The sequence below is a fragment of the Mesoplodon bidens genome, assembly GCF_964165515.1.
Source record: "Mesoplodon bidens genome assembly, chromosome: 11".
In the NCBI taxonomy this organism is placed as follows: Eukaryota; Metazoa; Chordata; class Mammalia; order Artiodactyla; family Ziphiidae; genus Mesoplodon; species Mesoplodon bidens.
Genome location: NC_138167.1, coordinates 29,054,583 through 29,072,408, shown reverse-complemented (window position 1 = coordinate 29,072,408; position 17,826 = coordinate 29,054,583). Strand labels below are relative to the sequence as shown.

The following is a 17,826-nucleotide window of genomic DNA, read 5'->3' as shown; positions in this document are numbered from 1 at the left end:
TTTATGTCTAAATCCTCCATTCTCATGAATTTCTATTTTCACCCTCTTAACCACCACATCTTTACATATTGCCCTTACTTTAGCTTGGTCATTTAGCAATCTCCCTGTCATCTTTTAAGTATTAGCTCTGATGCTCCCTCTCTCTCTGTGACACTTTTCCTTAACATACCAAAGTGACATAAGTGCTTCTCTCCTTGAGTCCTGTTTTATACATAACTTGGATAAAGTCATCATCTCATTATAATGTTATTGTCTACACATCTGTCTTTATTTTCTGTGTTCCTTCAAGTGTGTGTTTGTGTGTATGTTCTTTTCTTTTTGGGACTCGGGTCTGGCATGTTTATATTAGCCATTCTAATATTAACACATTTCTCTTTAGATTTCACAAAATCTAAATAACTCCTTTGGCTTAGATTCAAAGTGACTGTACATAGAACCCACTGATATTTTCCTAGCATCAGTAAGTGCTTTTTGTCATTGGGATGATTTTTACAATTGATATTATGTATCAAATGTCTATCCCAGAAAATGTTTATGTCAAATAACACTTAAACATAAATAGGTATTTATATTGTGAAATTTAAAGATTATTACTCCAACAATGAACTTTCAGTCTGTTGCTCTGATTACAATAACAATTCTCAAACTGTAATGTTTTCTGAGGGAAGGTAATCTGTGGTAAAACAATTAACTGTTGGAAAGATTTAACAAAAATGTTCAAAGTTTCTTAAGTTCTCAGAGCCTTTAGTGCACTCTCACAGTCCTATGAAGAAACAAAATTTCTGAACCTTAAATTTGATCAGAGGTATTTTGGAGGGGAGGTGGTAGTGGAGGGTAGCATACCTACTGATATCTTGAGGAATATAGTTTAGAAAATGCTTAACCATAAAATTCTCTGTTGCTAGAAAGTGGCTTTTAAAGCAAATGGAAAAAGACTTTGTTGAAATGTTTTCAGATTGTCTCTAAACATTATCAGATTGTAAAATCATTGTTTCTTTTTAAAGAATATTTTAACTACATTAATTCCCCCAAATTGTTTCAGCCTTAAGCTCTAATAACTTGTTTTATGAAGAACAACAGCAATAATTGGACACCGGGAAAAACTGGAAGAGAAATATTCATTTGAAGAGTCAGTCACCAACACCGTTATTATTTAATATGCAATTTTAGCTACATATTCATGAGAGAGAAAATCATCCGTGACATTCAGGAACTAGCCAGACAAAGCTAGCCTTCATTGTTGTTAGAAGATGGCCTGCACAGGCCATGGTTTCCTATTAGACATAAAAATCTCAAAGAACACCAAAATCAGACAAGATAACCCTGTAACTGTACTAAAGTGAAGGGGGGAAAAAAGCAATACCAGTTCATAATTTTTTTTTTTTTTTTGCAGTACGCGGGCCTCTCACTGTTTTGGCCTCTCCCATTGTGGAGCACAGGCTCTGGACACGCAGGCCCAGCGGCTATGGCTCACGGGCCCAGCCTCTCGGTGGCATGTGGGATCTTCCCGGACCGGGGCATGAACCCGTGTCCCCTGCATCGGCAGGCGGACTCCCAACCACGGCGCCACCAGGGAAGCCCCCCAGTTCATAATTTTGTCTAAGCAAAGACAAAAACAAGGTCACTATGCAAACCACAAAAATATTAGGTTTTATTAATAATAACTATGCCTAATTGTCTAGTATCACTAATATTGGCCAGTCAGCTTTCTAAGGTAATCCAGTTACTTACCTGTGCTGAACAAACCCAGACAAAACTTAAGTGGTCACATAATTTCTGCATAAAGGCTACATATGCATATAGTAAGGGAAGTCCACTACTATTTAGTCCTACTTCACAAATTTGGTTCTCAGGTAATTAATCGGATGCCTTACCAAAGGAAAGAGCTTCAAATAGTCTTGGCATATAATACAGTGTGAGTTTTCAAAAAGTAATTACTTTTAGCGGGTTAAAACACATTTGGTTACTATGTCTGAAAGTGAGTTGCTTCCTCTTTTTACACTGTTAGCAATTAACTGAAAAAGTTCAGAATATAATGTAATTATCAATTAGTTACTGTTAACCCAGCAAACAAAAATTAATTAAAACGTGAAATCAGCCACAAGATTCATTTGTTTAAGGTGACAAACCGTTCTGCTTTCTAAGTGAATTGACTTTAAATAGGAGAGGTGCGGGAGCAATTTCCACAATCTTCCACATAATAATTACTTGAGAATTCAATAGCAGGAACTATGTCGAGCTATCTTTACATCTCCAGCGGCTAACAGTGTCCAGCACCTTACAGGTGCTGTTTTTAAGTGATCTTCTCAGTCATAAAATTCCCTTTCTACAGCCCAATATATCCCCCACCCGTAAAAAGTCCATAATATTGTATGCCATGAACTGCTCACAGACGAAAAAGCATTCGAATCTGATGCTTGACATGGTCTACTGGGTCTAAGTTCACTTGCTTTCATTCCTCTATTCTGTTACTGCCTTGGTGGTGGTTTCACTTTTCAGCGTTTGGGTATGTCCTCAAACACAAGATCTTTACAGGTGTTCCAAGCCTCCAGACTCTAAGGAGCATTACAAACGTACAGGGCCCTGCTGACGGTAGTCCTCGCTTGGTCCTCTAGCCCTTGGAGCCGCCCTTTAAACGCTCACGTGAGAGAGGCGACGCCCACGGGTGGCGACTGCGCAGGCGCGCAGGAGGCGAGCCACGGGACGCTGACAAGCGACAAGGAGCGAGCTGAGCTCAAGGGTCCTCGGCCCTGGCCGCCTGGACCCGGCCTCTAGGGCTGCGCGGGCGGCCGTCGAGAGTGACCGCACTCCGACACTCGGGGCTCGCCGCCGGAACACGCCAAATTCCGGCCCGCGCCTCGCCTCTCTGCATTGCCGACCCCCAGCGTCGGCGCGTGGGTGGGCGGTGGCGGCGGAGCTCGCCCTCCCGGGCCGCTGATTGGCTGTCTCCGCTTCCCTTTCACCTTCCTTGCTGCGAAGTTCAGGTGTGACGGGACCGCGGCCTGCGAGCCCGCCGCTGTCTGAGAGGTTGCGGTTTGCTCTCCCAGGGAGGCGTTAATCTCGCCCAGGCTTCTGCGGCAGCGCCCCACCAGCCCAGTTTCCGGAAATAGTTTGGGTTTATATTATTTTCTCGGACGGTGGAATATGTTGGCATTTATGTTCTCTTCTACACGAATGTTTTGCTGGCAACTTAAATGACTATTTTTCTCAAAAATGCGAGATATTTTCTTCCCCAGGTGTTCATACTGTTATTTTTCATGACAGATCTTGACCACAATACATACAAAAAATACATAGAGATGATAACTAATATAGTTATATTGAGTCTGATCATTTGCATTTCTTTAGCTTTCTGGATTATGTCTATGACTGCAAGCACCTATTATGGTGAGTATGAATGTTCTAAATTGTCTTTCTATAATCTAATCGGTGAAATTTAGAAAGTACCATTGTGAAAGCCAAAACTCATATCCTCTGAATGGTTATAAACTGTTGTGTTTACTTAATTTCCACGGCCTGATTTGCATTTACTAACATGGAAATATGCAGTGCCTTGAACGTTTTAAAGCTTTTAGTAAATGCTGCTTGTCATAATACTAGTTATACCCGTTCCCAAATGTCTTTTATTTCATGTAATTATTACATCTAGCTTGGTGAAAAGTAAGTGAGGTTGGGCTTCCCTGGTGGCGCAGTGGTTGAGAGTCCGCCTGCCGATGCAGGGGACACGGGTTCGTGCCCCGGCCCGGGAAGATCCCACATGCCGCGGAGCGGCTGGGCCCGTGAGCCATGGCCGCTGAGCCTGCGCGTCCGCAGCCTGTGCTCCGCAACGGGAGAGGCCACAACAGTGAGAGGCCCGCGTAACGCAAAAAAAAAAAAATTATTATAAATAGTTGTAAATGGTTCTCTAAACTTGGACAGGACTTATTTGGTCATTCCCCACTAGGATTGTCTCTCTGAAAATATATAATTCTCAACATGAATATTTTACTTTGGTGGCTTTATCTCTAAGTTTCTCTACTTACCACAGTATTTTAATCCAGAATGCAGTTATCAAAGCTTGCAGCCAAGGCTAACCTGTGCAGCCTTCATACAATTTATGCTCTACCTTTCTAATTTTTCAGGTAACTTACAGCCTATTTCTCCTTGGCGTTGGCTGTTTTCTGTTGTTGTTCCTGTTCTGATCGTCTCTAATGGCTTTAAAAAGAAAAGTCTAAATCATACTGGGGCTTTAGGAGGTATGTTTTTCTTTTGAATGTTTAACCATATAATAAGTGCTTGCTTATATAATTTAAACTCATGTTTTCTAAATTCTGAATATATGAGCCTATAAATCACAATGTTGCATATTTTAGACAAGGATAAAGTTATGCATTACTCAACTTTACTATTCTGTCAAAATTTCAGATACTAACGTACCCTTTTAGTGTGATGTACAAATTGAACCTTGTAATTGATAACAACTAGATTAGTAGGATAGACTTTTGAGGACCTTGGTTATTCTGCTCCTGAGTTGGATTAAATTTTCTGCTAGCAGAAACATTGGAACATTTTTCCTCAAGGTAAAATAGAGGAGCCATTGAGAAGAATAGCACTTGGAAATTGCTGTTAGTAGCCTCAGGCAGAGTAGTCCCAACTGAGTATTCTTGATTCATTCTTCAGAATTGAGATGGGGACAGGCCATTTATTTATTCTTCTAGCAAACGTTTGTTGAGCAGTTACTGTGTGCCACTCTTCTAGAAACTGGGGATATAGCTGATTTCAGATTTTATGGAACTTTTATTCTTTAGTACAGAGATAATAAACAAATAAAATACATAAAACTTTTAATATAACGATAAAGTTTATGAGAAAAAAATTAAAGATAATAAAGTGTGTATATTGGGGAATGTGGGGCATTCTTTTGTGGATAGGGTCTGGATTAACCTTTCTTCTAAAGAGGTAGTTTTGAACTGGGACCTGAAGAAGTCAGAAATGAGAAGATCTGAGAGAAGCATGTTCCACTGACAGAACAAGTAGAAAGGCCCTGACATGTTCAAGCCTGGCTTGTTCAGGTGTGAGAATAAGGCTCATTTGACTGGAAAATAGGAAGGAAAGGAAAAGTAGAGTAAGATAAAGTTGAAGAAATAGGTAAGGGCCAGATAATACAGGGCTTATCAGGACACAGTAAAGATTTTATCCCAAACTAGAATCCCCCCTGCCTCGAACCAGGGGATTGATGGGATCTGATTTGACTTTGGGATTTTCATATCCTACCAGTGTTATAAGCCCCAAGACATGAGGATTTCCCCCCCTCCCCCACCAAATACTTCCTGTTGGCTGAGATCACTACAGGATAAGGATTATTTAGAACTGGCAGGTCTTGAAGTGCCTACCCAGCCTTCAAAATGCTGATGATCATTAGCCCTAATGCACTGTAGAGACACCCTATCCCCTCTGTGTTCACATACAGCAGATGTTTCATAAACTTTTATAAACTAGAGCAGGCCATCACGGAGACAATATAGCCTGATAGGTAAAAGAACAAGCACTAGAATCAGGCAGGATGAGTTTGAGTAATAGTTATGGATTTGGAAAAGTCACGTAACCTCTCTGTACCTCAGTTTTCAGAGAAATGGGTTTTTAATATCTAACCTAGAAATTAACACAACATTGTAAATCAACTATACTTCAATTTTTAAAAATTTCAAAAAATAAATAAATGCTTCCTGTGCAAAAAAAAAAAAAAAAATCTAACCTAGAGAAGGACAAATCATGAAAGTAATAAAGCTTAAACTTAATGGCATTTCATTTGCAATGGTACCTTTCAAGGTTCTAGGAAGAGCCCTAACAATGTGCTCTCATGGTCTTCTTGTTTTGTAAATTTTACAGAGGTAAAAGATATTTTTGTGCTTTTTTTTAAAAAAGAGGGCCCCCAATTTATAAGCTTCAGGACCCACAAAGTCTTGATCCACCCCTGATTTCATTCTTAGGATTGCAGTAAGAATTAAATGAGATAATTACTATAAAGTTTTTAGCTCAGAGCCTAGCACATAGCCAACATGTATAGGGTGCTTGTTATTATTAGGCACAGTTTTTCAGAATCATGCTCATTTTCCTTCTTCATAATTGAGATACACTGTTCAAGTTCTGTTGAGAAATTGAGAAATCTGTTGTTAGCACTTTGAAAGTAATTACTCATTTATAGCAAATAATTTGAGCAATCTCTGCTTGAATATAATAATATAGAGTTACGCTTTGCTAAAAATGTCCTTTCTCAGGTAGCCTTGCCTTGGTTTTCATTGTTCTTGACCTGTGGGAAGAAGCGTCAAGTTCTTCTTGAAGTACTGTCTTCCTTTGGCTTCCATGCTGTATATGATCCTGTTTCTCCTCTTACTTTTCTGACCTCCACATTTTTTCTTTCCTACTACCATTTCCTTTTCTGCCTCCTAGCCCTTGGGCCTCTACTCCTCTCCTACCTGGCTTGATTTAGAATTAGAAGATATAAGGACTTCCCTGGTGTTCCAGTGGTTAAGACTTCGCCTTCCAGTGCAGGGGGAGCGGGTTGGATCCCTGGTCGGGGAGCTAAGATCCCACATGCCTTGTGGCCAAAAAGCCAAAACATAAAACAGAAGCAATATTATAACAAATTCAGTAAAGACTTTAAAAAAAAAGAATTAAAAGATATATATTTGAATTGTAGCATTGCCACCTGCTATCTTTGTGAACTTGTCCATGTCACGTAACTCCTCAGAGACTCACTTTCTTCATCTCCTATGAAATAGGTCCTTATGGGCTTATTGGTGAGGCTCAAACAAGATAATGTGTGGAACAACATATCTTTTTTTTTTTTTTGCGGTACGCAGGCCTCTCACTGTTGTGGCCTCTCCCGTTGCAGAGCACACGCTCCGGACACGCAGGCTTAGCGGCCATGGCTCACGGGCCCAGCCGCTCCACGGCATGTGGGATCTTCCCGGACCGGGGCACGAACCCGTGTCCCCTGCATCGGCAGGCGGACTCTCAACCACTGCGCCACCAGGGAAGCCCCAACATATCTTTTTAAACTATGAAGTATTATACAATAAACTCCCCAAAGACACAGAGTGTATCATATGCTTCTGTGTCCTAAGCTTTTTTGAATAGTGCTACACACTCTTATAATAGTGCTTAGGAAATATATGTAGATTGATTTTAAAACCACTACCCTTTTCCTAATCATTGCATTCTGTTGAATTTTGGCATCTTTTTTGTTTGGAGCTTTTTTTTTTCCTTAAGGACAAAAAACTGTAATGTTGATTCAAGGTATATCATAGTACTTGGGAATACTGTCCTGAAGTATGACTGCAAGTCACTTAAACTTTGTGTTATAATTTTCCCACCCATAAAATTAGAGGGAATAATATTATCTATAGCATTGACTTATCATGAGGAGTCATACGTGTAAAATGCTTAGCACAGGACCTGGCACTCATAAAATAATAACATGTATTTTATAAATGTTAGTATTGTTTTCCTTCCACAACTACTATTACAGTCATAGGAATTTTACTAAGGTTTGCCATATCATGTCTTTAGTGTGCTTGGGAATGAGAAGAGTTTCAGAACTTCCTCAGGATCTGGGTGTTTAGAGTCCTCCATGACACAGGAACATACACCTCAGTGTTGAAGGAAGAGGGGAGGGGTTGAGGCAGTGCTTAGGGTGGACACTGAAGTGAAGGGCTCTTGTCTCCTTGAAAGAAAGAATGCTTCTAGAATAAGGAGAGGATCACATGAGGGGTTGTGTGAAAATGTACTTGTAAACTGTAAAGCACTGTGCAGGTGATTTGCTCCAAGAAAATGTTGTCTAGTCTAGTTATTCAGTGTGTTCCTTTGAACATGTCTGTGTGGACAGTTTGTCATCAGTCTCTTGGCTTGACAAGTTTAAATTTAATTTCACTTGTCAAGACGCTTAGGCTTAATGGTTTCCCATTTTTTTTTATTCATTCATTCAACAAATATTTAGTAAGGGTCCCCTATATGCCAGACATTGTTCTGGGCACTGAAGACTTAGTAATGAACAAAATAGATAAAAATCCCACTGTCAGAGGAGACAGATGATAAGTAAGATGGGTTTGAGGCATTTAATCCCCAGAAGGAGATGCTGTAAGTGTAATGGAAGTGCACAGCCAATGAGGTGTTGTCAGGAAGGGCCAGTAGTTGTGCTCTGTGTGTTCTCACAAGGATGGCCTTACCTCTTCGGTTATCATAATTCGGGTCTGGCGTTCAGTCTTTTGAAATAGAAACCTCATTCTGTCAGGTACCCAGAGTTGATTAGAGCCAAGAAAACTGGTTTATGTTGCCATTGTTATAAGAGACTAATATATGAGCCAGAATGCTACTTTATTAATCTGATAAAATATAGAACTACTGGGCCAACTGGAATACAAACATCACTGTTCAGACATGTCCAATTCTTGCAGTCAGAGCACTTGAGAAGTCAGACAGAGTCTGAGAAACAGTCAGTAATGCAAATCCACAGGTCAAACAGTCCTGTCCCTTATATAGTATTTAAGTCTGCCAACCTCTGGTTCTCTTGGCCTTCATATTCTATATTTTGGGCTAACCCGCCTTCTTTTGATTCCCATAGTCTTTCTCTAGGCAAATTACTTATGATATAATTGATTAGGTTTGAGTTTATTCAGTTATAAAATTCCAGTCCTACCTTTCCCTTTCTTGTCTCTCAGATATTATTCCCAGGTCCCCTTGGTTGGAATTTCGGGTAACTCTACTCCCACTATCAAAGACATTTGTAGACAGTGTTGTTTTACTTCCCTAGATGGCATCTGCCAGTTATAGAATTTACCTGTTTTAAGCTCAGAAGGAAGCCATAATTCTTGAGTCTTCACAGTCTTTGGGAGCATCCGATTGTTATGCAAATTAATTCCTTAGCACGGACAATTAAAGATGATAGAGGTGGGTTGAAGAGGTGGAAAAGACACCAAGTGGAGTTAGCAGTTACTAATCTAAAAGTTGTCATAACTGGGAGATGCAAAAAGTTCTAAGATATTTTTTAGACTACATAAAAGAAATCATTCCTTCAAAGCACATTAGCTTCAGTTTATTTCCTCATTCCTAACCCGTCATCAACTTGAACACTGATCACTTCATGTGATATTTTGAGGCGTTTGAAGTAAAAAGGATGTAGATGCCTTTTTGTAGCATATCAGTGTAGGTTTTTTTAGGGCCATCTCACTTTGGGTGTGCTTAAGACTGTGGAACAAATTGTTAACAATGACTGTCCATGGAGAAGGGGTGGGAGTGGCAGTGGTGAGGAAAAGAGGCACTTTGACTTCTGTATGTTTTGGCTTTCCCCTCCAATACCCATGTAGTAATTTTGTAATATATTTTAAAACAATTGAAAAACCTTAAAGGTTGGGTAACATAATAATATTCATCTTTATTATTATAATAATAACACATAAGTGCAATAATAATGATGTTGAGGTTTTGCCACTGTAACTGCCATTATTGCCAATGATATTAGTTAACATTTATTACGGGCCTCTTACATGCTGGGTTTATAATAAGCATATTATAAAAATTATGTCATTTAACTTTTCACATCAAGCCAGTGAGGTAGGAATTATTATTCTTCTTAATACACCAATGAGAAATTGAGGCTTAAAGTTAGGTAACATCTAGTCATGTAGAAGTAAGTGGAAGAGTCAAGATTTTAACTCGAGACTGTTCAACGCCAGAGCTGAAGCACTTTATTTCACTTTATACAGCGTTATAGTGATTTCTTGCACTCTCAGTAAAAAAAGTACTAAACGTAAGTAAAATGCCAATAACTGAGTATCTCTGGATGGATCAATCAGTCAGGATGGAGCTAACCAATAGAAAATTTCCTATTGCTACAGAAATAGGAACCTGGTCCCTTGTTCTATTATTTAATACTTATTTATTAAATACATGGTAACTTATTTAATAATTATTTAATATCTATTCCGTTACTTAGTAGAACTTTGCTTATTGTGTTATTTAATAAAAATCTTCATATAGCAAAACTCAATCTATTTATCTTAAGAGTTACAGAGAGCAGAAATTGTCAACCATGAACCCCATGGTTGCCACTCTTGGGTGCCACTGATCTGAGTACTCAGTGGCAGACTAGCACATTCTCTCCCTGAAAGAAGGAAGATAAAATTGTCAAAAGTGTGCTTGAAAGTTCAAAATCACATATAGAGAATGCTACCTTTTGTGTAAGGAAGAAGGAAAAATAAGAAAACATGCATATATCTGCTTATCTTCATAAAAGAAAACACAGGAATGATAAACTGGAGAACAATGATGTTGAATACATACAAAGAATGGAAAGAGAGCAAAATATAGAGGGAGGGGCAGAAGGGACATGGGAGGAAGTGACATCTCTCTAAATATACCTTTTTATATAAGTGTGACTTTTAAAAGCATGTTTAAGAATATCAGTGAAGTTGGGAAGGGGGGATCTAAAACTGAAAGCAAACTAAAACAGATGAACCCAACTGTATTTAAATGAATACGATAAGCACACTGAAGGGAGAAAAAGAAAAAGAAAAAGAGTAACTTATGGACCCAGTATTTAACTATATTCTTTATTCCTTCAGTCTGGGGTTACAGGAAGGGGAGAATTACAAAGAAATCTTAAACTATTTTTAGTACGTTTGTTTTTGTTGTCGTATGGGTGAAGCAATTCTAAAACAGTTTTTTAGATGTAATGGAGGATTGAGCAGATGAGTGAAATTGTCATTGTTGTTTGAGGCCAGAGTTCTAACTAAGGAAAAAGGCATACAAATATGGAATGGGGAAAAGCAAAAGAGAACCTGTGGAGATAGATTGGAATTGGAGTTACTGGTGTGATCTTGAGATTTCCAAAATATTTATGTGTATGTGTATATACATGTGTACGTGCCCATATATAAGCATGCATATATATGCATGTGTGTATATTTGTATGTGTGTGTATTCACTTGCTTTGTCCACAAAAAGCAAATATACCCCAGTAGCAATGAACACACCATGAGCCTAGATTTTGACCTCTGCTCTCCATTCCCCACTGTAATGAACCAGAGCTCCTCACAGAAATGTCTGCTTCCGGGACTGGGGCAAGGTAGGTCTAAGATGAGCCTCGAGCATTTTGTTATGCCCAAAAGAAAAGAAATGCTAAAAAAAAAAAAAAAAAAAAAGGAGAGAGGGAGATCATGTCACATGAATGCTGTCTTGAGCTTGTCTATTTTGTCTGATATTAGTATAGCCACCGCTGCTCTCTTTTGGTCACTTATTTGCATGGATTATCTTTTCCAGTCCTTTTACTTTCAAACTATTTGTGTCTCTGGATTTAAAGTGAATCTCTTGTAGACAGCATATAGTTGGACCACGTATTTTTTTCCATTTTGCCAATCTCCATCTTTTGATTGGATCATTTAACCCATTTACATTTAAAATAATTACTAATAAGGAGAGACTTATTTCTGTCATGTTGGAATTTGTTTTCTATATGCCTCTCTCTCCCAGATTTACTCTTGGATGCTCTATTTATTGAATTTTCCTTGTAAAGTAGAAAAAAATCCCAGGCTATGGGGGGAAAATGTAAAAAATAGAAACTTGAAAGACCCTATACTGTTTGGTAATATCTTAGTTGGTAAAAATGTAAATGTATGGGAAATGAGCATTTCCAGTTATAATATGAAAATAACTGAAAAAACATCATTCTTTTTTTCACAGCATTAATGTATGGACTAAGTGTAATTTTGTGTATATATGTGTTTCTTTCAGGGCTCGTGGTTGGATTTATCCTAACTGTTGCAAATTTCAGCTTTTTCACCTCTTTGCTGATGTTTTTTCTTTCTTCCTCAAGACTCACTAAATGGAAGGGAGAAACAAAGAAACGTCTAGATTCAGAATACAAGGAAGGTAGAATGAATTATGTTTAATGTTACCTAAAATAGTAACCTTTATTTCATCTTAACATATCATAAGCTTTTAATCAGAACATGTTTAGACTATTGAAACATAAATTTTATGAGAATTACTTTAGTAGTAGCCTGATATAGTTTATTATTACTTTACCACAATAGCAAGTAACAGCAGAATTTTAGAAATACTGAAGTCTATCATTCATTATTCTAAAACAATATAGAATGTGGGCAAAGTTACCATCCCACTTTTAGTCATTTTTGAAATTTTAGTCATTTTTCTTTTCTTAAGTTTTGAAATGTAAGTTCCTATAAATGCATGATGTTCCTCCTGAGGAGAAAACATTTTTTTTCCTTTTCATTCCCTTGTTTGTTCCTAGGTGGGCAGAGGAATTGGATTCAGGTATTCTGTAATGGAGCTGTGCCCACAGAGCTGGCCCTGCTATACATGATAGAAAATGGCCCTGGGGAAATCCCAATAGATTTTTCCAAGCAGCACACTGCTTCTTGGATGTGTTTGTCTCTCTTGGCTGCACTGGCCTGCTCTGCTGGAGACACATGGGCTTCAGAAGTTGGCACTGTTCTGAGTAAAAGCCCACCGAGGCTGATAACAACCTGGGAGAAAGTTCCAGTAGGTGAGTCTTTATTTAAATTTCTTTAAAAAACAAAAATGAACAACAAGCCTCTTGATTTATTGTGTTTCTTATTTAAAAGCCTTTTAAGAATTTCAGTTTGTCTCCTTAATTGGAAAATCGCTATAGGATATTAAATCGGTGATAATAAATAATACTTGCAGGAAGTGTTAGTAATTCCTAGATAAACAATATAGAAACATAGAGATAGGCCCACAGGCTTATCAGTGGGAAAGGAAAAGGAAGGAAATGATACAGTGTTTCTTGGGAGCCTGTTATGTGGTTAGTGCTTCAATGTATATCTCATTTCCCCATTATCATTATCAACTACTACTACTACTAGTACTGCTACTAGTACTTTATCATTGTCTCCTCCTCCTTCCTCTCATTTTTCTTCTTTTCCCCTTCATCATCATCGTCATCATCATAACAGTTAACATATTTGAGTACCTACTATGTGCAAAGCAGTGTTCTAACTGCTCTCCATGGATTACTGTTTACTCTTAATAACCATGTGAATTGGTCCTTTTATTGTTTACATCTTACAAATGAGTAAACTAAGGCATAGAGAAGTTAGGTAACTTCACCACAGTAACCAGACTTGGAAATGACAGGACTAAGATTGAAACCGGGCAGTCTAGCTCTATTAAACTATTCCACATCACTGCTTAGAATGTCAGGAGTTACTGAGGAGAAAAGCCTGTTTTCTAAGTAGGATGGTCTTTGGATTGCATCAAAGTGAACCCTTTCTTTAAATTAGTCTTGATTAAATAGGTACCAAAATATTTTGCTTTTTTGACTTTATGTGTTTGCTGATTGTTAACCAGATGATTTTATCCATGTTCTTCTTTAGGGACCAATGGAGGAGTTACGATGGTGGGCCTTGCCTCCAGTCTCCTTGGTGGGACCTTTGTGGGCATTGCATACTTCCTTACGCAGTTGGTTTTCGTTAATGATTTAGACATTTCTGCTCCTCAGTGGCCAATTATTGCATTTGGGGGTCTGGCTGGATTACTAGGATCAATTGTGGATTCGTATTTAGGAGCTACCATGCAATTTAGTGGTAAGAACATTACCTTATTGTTGTAACTTACTGGTGTATTAAAGAAATGGGAACTCAGCCATGCACTGTGGTGGCTGCTACAAAGAAGATATGTTTTAGACAACACTCATGTTTATGGGCAAAAAATTCAAGGGCTGTATTTTGCCTAATTGTATAACAAGTTATTTTAGTTTCTTTTCTGTGGAAAGTGTAGAGCATTACAACAAGGATTTTTAATGTAGAGTTGTTTTTTTCACCCATGCTGTTGACTGTTAAATGCAGTACTCTGATCATGACACTGAATAAATGTCCTTAAAAAAAACGGGGTGACTTCCCTGGTGGTCCAGTGGTAAAGAATCTGCCTTACAGTGCAGGGGATGCAGGTTCAATCCCTGGTCAGGGAACTAAGATCCCACATGCCGCGGGGCAACTAAGCCCATGTGCCATAACTACTGAGCTCACACACGTCAACTCAAGAGCCTGCGTGCCACAAACTACAGAGCCCTAGTGCCCTGGAGCCTGCACGCCACAACTAGAGAAGAGAAAACCCGCACGCCACAACTAGAGAGAAGCCTGCGCACCACAACGAAGAGCCCGCGTGCTGCAACTAAGTCCCTATGCAGCCAAAAATAAATAAATAAATAAATCTTTAAAAAAAGAAAGCAATGGGGAAGAAATATGGAAAAGGAAAAAAAAGAGATGTGATAATAAAAACAATTGCCAAGACACAGGTTGTTGGGGGACCCAGAATGAAAGAGCAAAGTCTCCTCTACCATTTTGAATTTCTCATTCTTTTGTGTTAAATTGATTGAAAGAGAATTACTCCTACAGAACAATGAGTAGAAGCTATGCAGGGAAGATAGGATAGTGCAGGAGACGGATGCTTTTGCTTATGGGTCTTTATCTAATCCCACGGATGCAGAATTTTGGAGTCAGATCATTATAATGCCCCTCCTTCCATTTATTTTCCAAGTCCATTTGAGAAATAATTATTCTAATAATCTGACTATACACATATGATGTACTTTTCTACTGTGACATCATGTATGCTATCCTCCCCACTGAGTTTTTAGTCCCACTCAAGATATATGCGAGGGCTTCCCTGGTGGCACGGTGGCTGAGAGTCCACCTGCCGATGCAGGGGACGTGGGTTTGTGCCCCGGTCTGGGAGGATCCCACATGCCGTGGAGCGGCTGGGCCCGTGAGCCATGGCCGCTGGGCCTGCGCGTCCGGAGCCTGTGCTCCGCAACGGGAGAGGCCACAACAGTGAGAGCCCCGCATACCGCAAAAAAAAAAAAAAAAAAAAAAAAGATACATGGGAGAGTCAGTTTTCTCCAGAATTTTTTGTGCTTTGCATCTAAGGCTCTCCTGTCATGTCAGTGTACTGACATGTTCTGTTAGGTGTGTATTTGCTCCACCCTCTAACCAACCACATTTTCTCCTTTGATTCATACAGTGAAGAGGCTAGACATCTGGAGAATGGTTCCCTGAATACAGTGCTCCCAGTTCTCTTCATGTCCCAAGATAATCGACTTGTCCTTCCACTCCCCTTTCCACCATCAGAACATTTGTTCTCTCAGGTTCATTAGTCTTATCTAGATGCTGAGGAGGAAGCAAACTGATTTTAATTTATACTAAAGGGTTAGTAACCATATATGCACACGCACACGCACACACACACACACACACACACCCATTACACATTTTTTTAAAGAGCCTAGGTTTTATTCTAAACTGGGCTCTAACTGGGAAGTTTCTGATCATATTGAGTGGGTTGGGGGAAAAAAATGTGGGCTGGGGAGCAGATTAGATTCATCTTTGTGTGCCTTCTTTGTGTAAGCACCTTGCTACTCCTGGGTATCCATTGTAGAGGCTCCTATTCTCAGGAGTCTCACAGGTTGGTCTTAGTGGGGAGCCACTGGGAAGGCAAGCCCTGTCTGCCAGTTTCATGCCATCTCTGCTTTTCAGTTTCTCCCTTCTACTTTGGAAAGAACTCCAGCATTGTTGAGAGAGCAGCATTGAGGTGTATTGAAACCCATTTATTCAAAGAGACCTTTTGTAATCATGGGTTCCGTATCACTCACCATATACATTATCCTCTAAAGTCATTTTACGAATGGCTGAGAATCTTTGAAAGATTATCTCCTTTGGAGGAGAAAGCTAATTTTTTTTTTCAAGTCATTTGGATTTTCCACCTCACTTGCTTCTTTTTCGTTGCAGGTTTGGATGAAAGCACTGGCATGGTGGTCAGCAGCCCAGCAAATGAGGTGAAGTACATAGCAGGGAAACCCATTCTTGATAACAATGCCGTGAATCTGTTTTCTTCTGTCCTTGTCGCCCTCTTGCTCCCAACAGCAGCTGCTTGGGGTTTTTGGCCCAGACAGTGAATTTTATTTCATTTACAAAAGTTAAAACTTCGGTAAATTCAGCTAAATTTGCAATTCCAAGTTTCATCCCAAGAAGAGTAATTGTAATGACAAAGCAGAAATGCCAGCTTCTCCTCTATTCCATTGCAATGGAACTCCACGTTTTCCTCTCTGAACTCCATTGTAACAACTAATATCCTTTTGGTGAAAGACAAGGCTCATAGAATTTATTCATATTTTTCTTCTGCTGAATGGAACTTGAGCAATGAAACTATAATGTCCCTATATAGTTAACTGAAAGTTCCTGCATGGTAGATATAAATTTTGTTTTGTTTGTTTAAATCAGTAAAGGGACTAAAAGTGATAAAATTTTTAAATGGCTCAGTTGTGGCAGAGAAATGTCACCATGCCAATTATCCAAATGTTGTATCTGTTTTAAGTATTTAAACCGATGTGTGTGGAAGCCTGAACAAGTGTAGCATCCTGGACTTCTCCAATTACTTGCCATTTATTATTGTAAAAAGTGTGGAGTTTGGTTCCTGGTGAGCTGCGAAGTCTACTCCACGTTTGTTCTTCCTTCCTCAGGGTTAGTGATGAAAAAAAGTAAATGTCTTTTTCATGTGACCATTAGAATGCATGGAAAAAATTTATTTTTAGGTAAAGGAAAAGAGATATATCTTATGTCTAAAAAATATGCACCTGGGCCTCCCTGGTGGCGCAGTGGTTGAGAGTCCGCCTGCCGATGCAGGGGATACGGGTTCGTGCCCCGGTCTGGGAGGATCCCATATGCCGCGGAGCGGCTGGGCCCGTGAGCCATGGCCGCTGGGCCTGCGCGTCCGGAGCCTGTGCTCCGCAACGGGAGAGGCCACAACAGTGAGAGGCCCGCATACCACAAAAAGAAAAAAAAAAAAAAAAAAAAAAAAAAAAATATGCACCTTACTATATGTTTTAGTTTGTCTCTGAGCAGAAATTATCTTGAATTTAATATTTTTAATGTATTTTCTAGCTTTGAAATTTGTCTAGGAATCTGATTTACATTGGCATCTTGACCAGTTAAAGAGTCACTGGAAAATTATTGCAATTATTATTTCATTTGCTGTCCTAGAATTCACTGGAAAATGCTATGATTTCCTATTATGTACCTTCTAAGTTGTGCTATCCTTTACATATAGCCTCAACCAAAGTGAGTTCTACTTTTCAGTTTTGTTCTTCACTTTGATGTATGTAGTAAAGGGGTTTAACATAGTATGGATTATTGTGCTAAAGTATTTTGAAATATTTCTCATGTGATTTCCATACCTTTCTTCCCCTTCCCCTTTTGCATTCATAGAAAAATTGACGAGAGATTGCATGAATAAGCCACTGTCAGAGTGGAGAAAGCTTTATTTTCTTTGTTGGTGACCCTGCTACAGTGATTATCTAGAAATGACTTGGTTCAGGAAGAATTTTTTAAAAAACAGTTGACACACTTAAGCCTTAAGCCAAGAAACTCAGTGGGTCGCAACCCATCTGCTTTGTGTATGTATACATTGGCATCACCTGAGCATCTTTAAAAAAAAATACTTGTGTCCAGGGCTTCCCTGGTGGCGCAGTGGTTGAGAGTCCGCCTGCCGATGTAGGGGACCCGGGTTCGTGCCCCGGTCTGGGAAGATCCCATATGCCGCGGAGCGGCTGGGCCCGTGGGCCATGGCTGCTGGGCTTGCACGTCTGGAGCCTGTGCTCCGCAGCGGGAGAGGCCGCAGCGGTGAGAGGCCCGCATATCGCAAAAAAAAAAAAAAAAACTTGTGTCTGGGCTTCACCCAAAGATTGTGTCTGGTCTGGGGTACAGCCTGGGTACTGGGACTTTTTAAAGCTCTGGCTGCCCGTTAGAGTCATGT

The 17,826-nt window shown here is 39.5% G+C and overlaps 1 protein-coding gene across 1 annotated transcript; it reads left to right on the top strand.

Moving 5' to 3' along the window:
- The first annotated feature begins 2,680 nt into the window (after positions 1–2,680).
- Positions 2,681–16,644, top strand: TMEM19 (transmembrane protein 19). Its single transcript, XM_081249807.1, has 6 exons — positions 2,681–3,387; positions 4,122–4,235; positions 11,770–11,907; positions 12,290–12,544; positions 13,395–13,604; positions 15,804–16,644. Exons 1-6 carry the CDS (start codon positions 3,195–3,197, stop codon positions 15,968–15,970), a joined length of 1,077 nt encoding a protein of 358 aa, XP_081105933.1. The 5' UTR covers positions 2,681–3,194; the 3' UTR covers positions 15,971–16,644.
- Positions 16,645–17,826: the final 1,182 nt, after the last annotated feature.

What these genes read in the sequence shown, in the direction of transcription:
- TMEM19 (XM_081249807.1), top strand. Translation starts at nt 3,195, where the DNA reads ATGACTATTTTTCTCAAAAATGCGAGATATTTTCTTCCCCAGGTGTTC. An exon ending in GACTGCAAGCACCTATTATG is followed by an intron (nt 3,388 to 4,121) that starts GTGAGTATGAAT and finishes CTAATTTTTCAG; the next exon opens with GTAACTTACAGCCTATTTCT. An exon ending in AGCTACCATGCAATTTAGTG is followed by an intron (nt 13,605 to 15,803) that starts GTAAGAACATTA and finishes TTTTCGTTGCAG; the next exon opens with GTTTGGATGAAAGCACTGGC.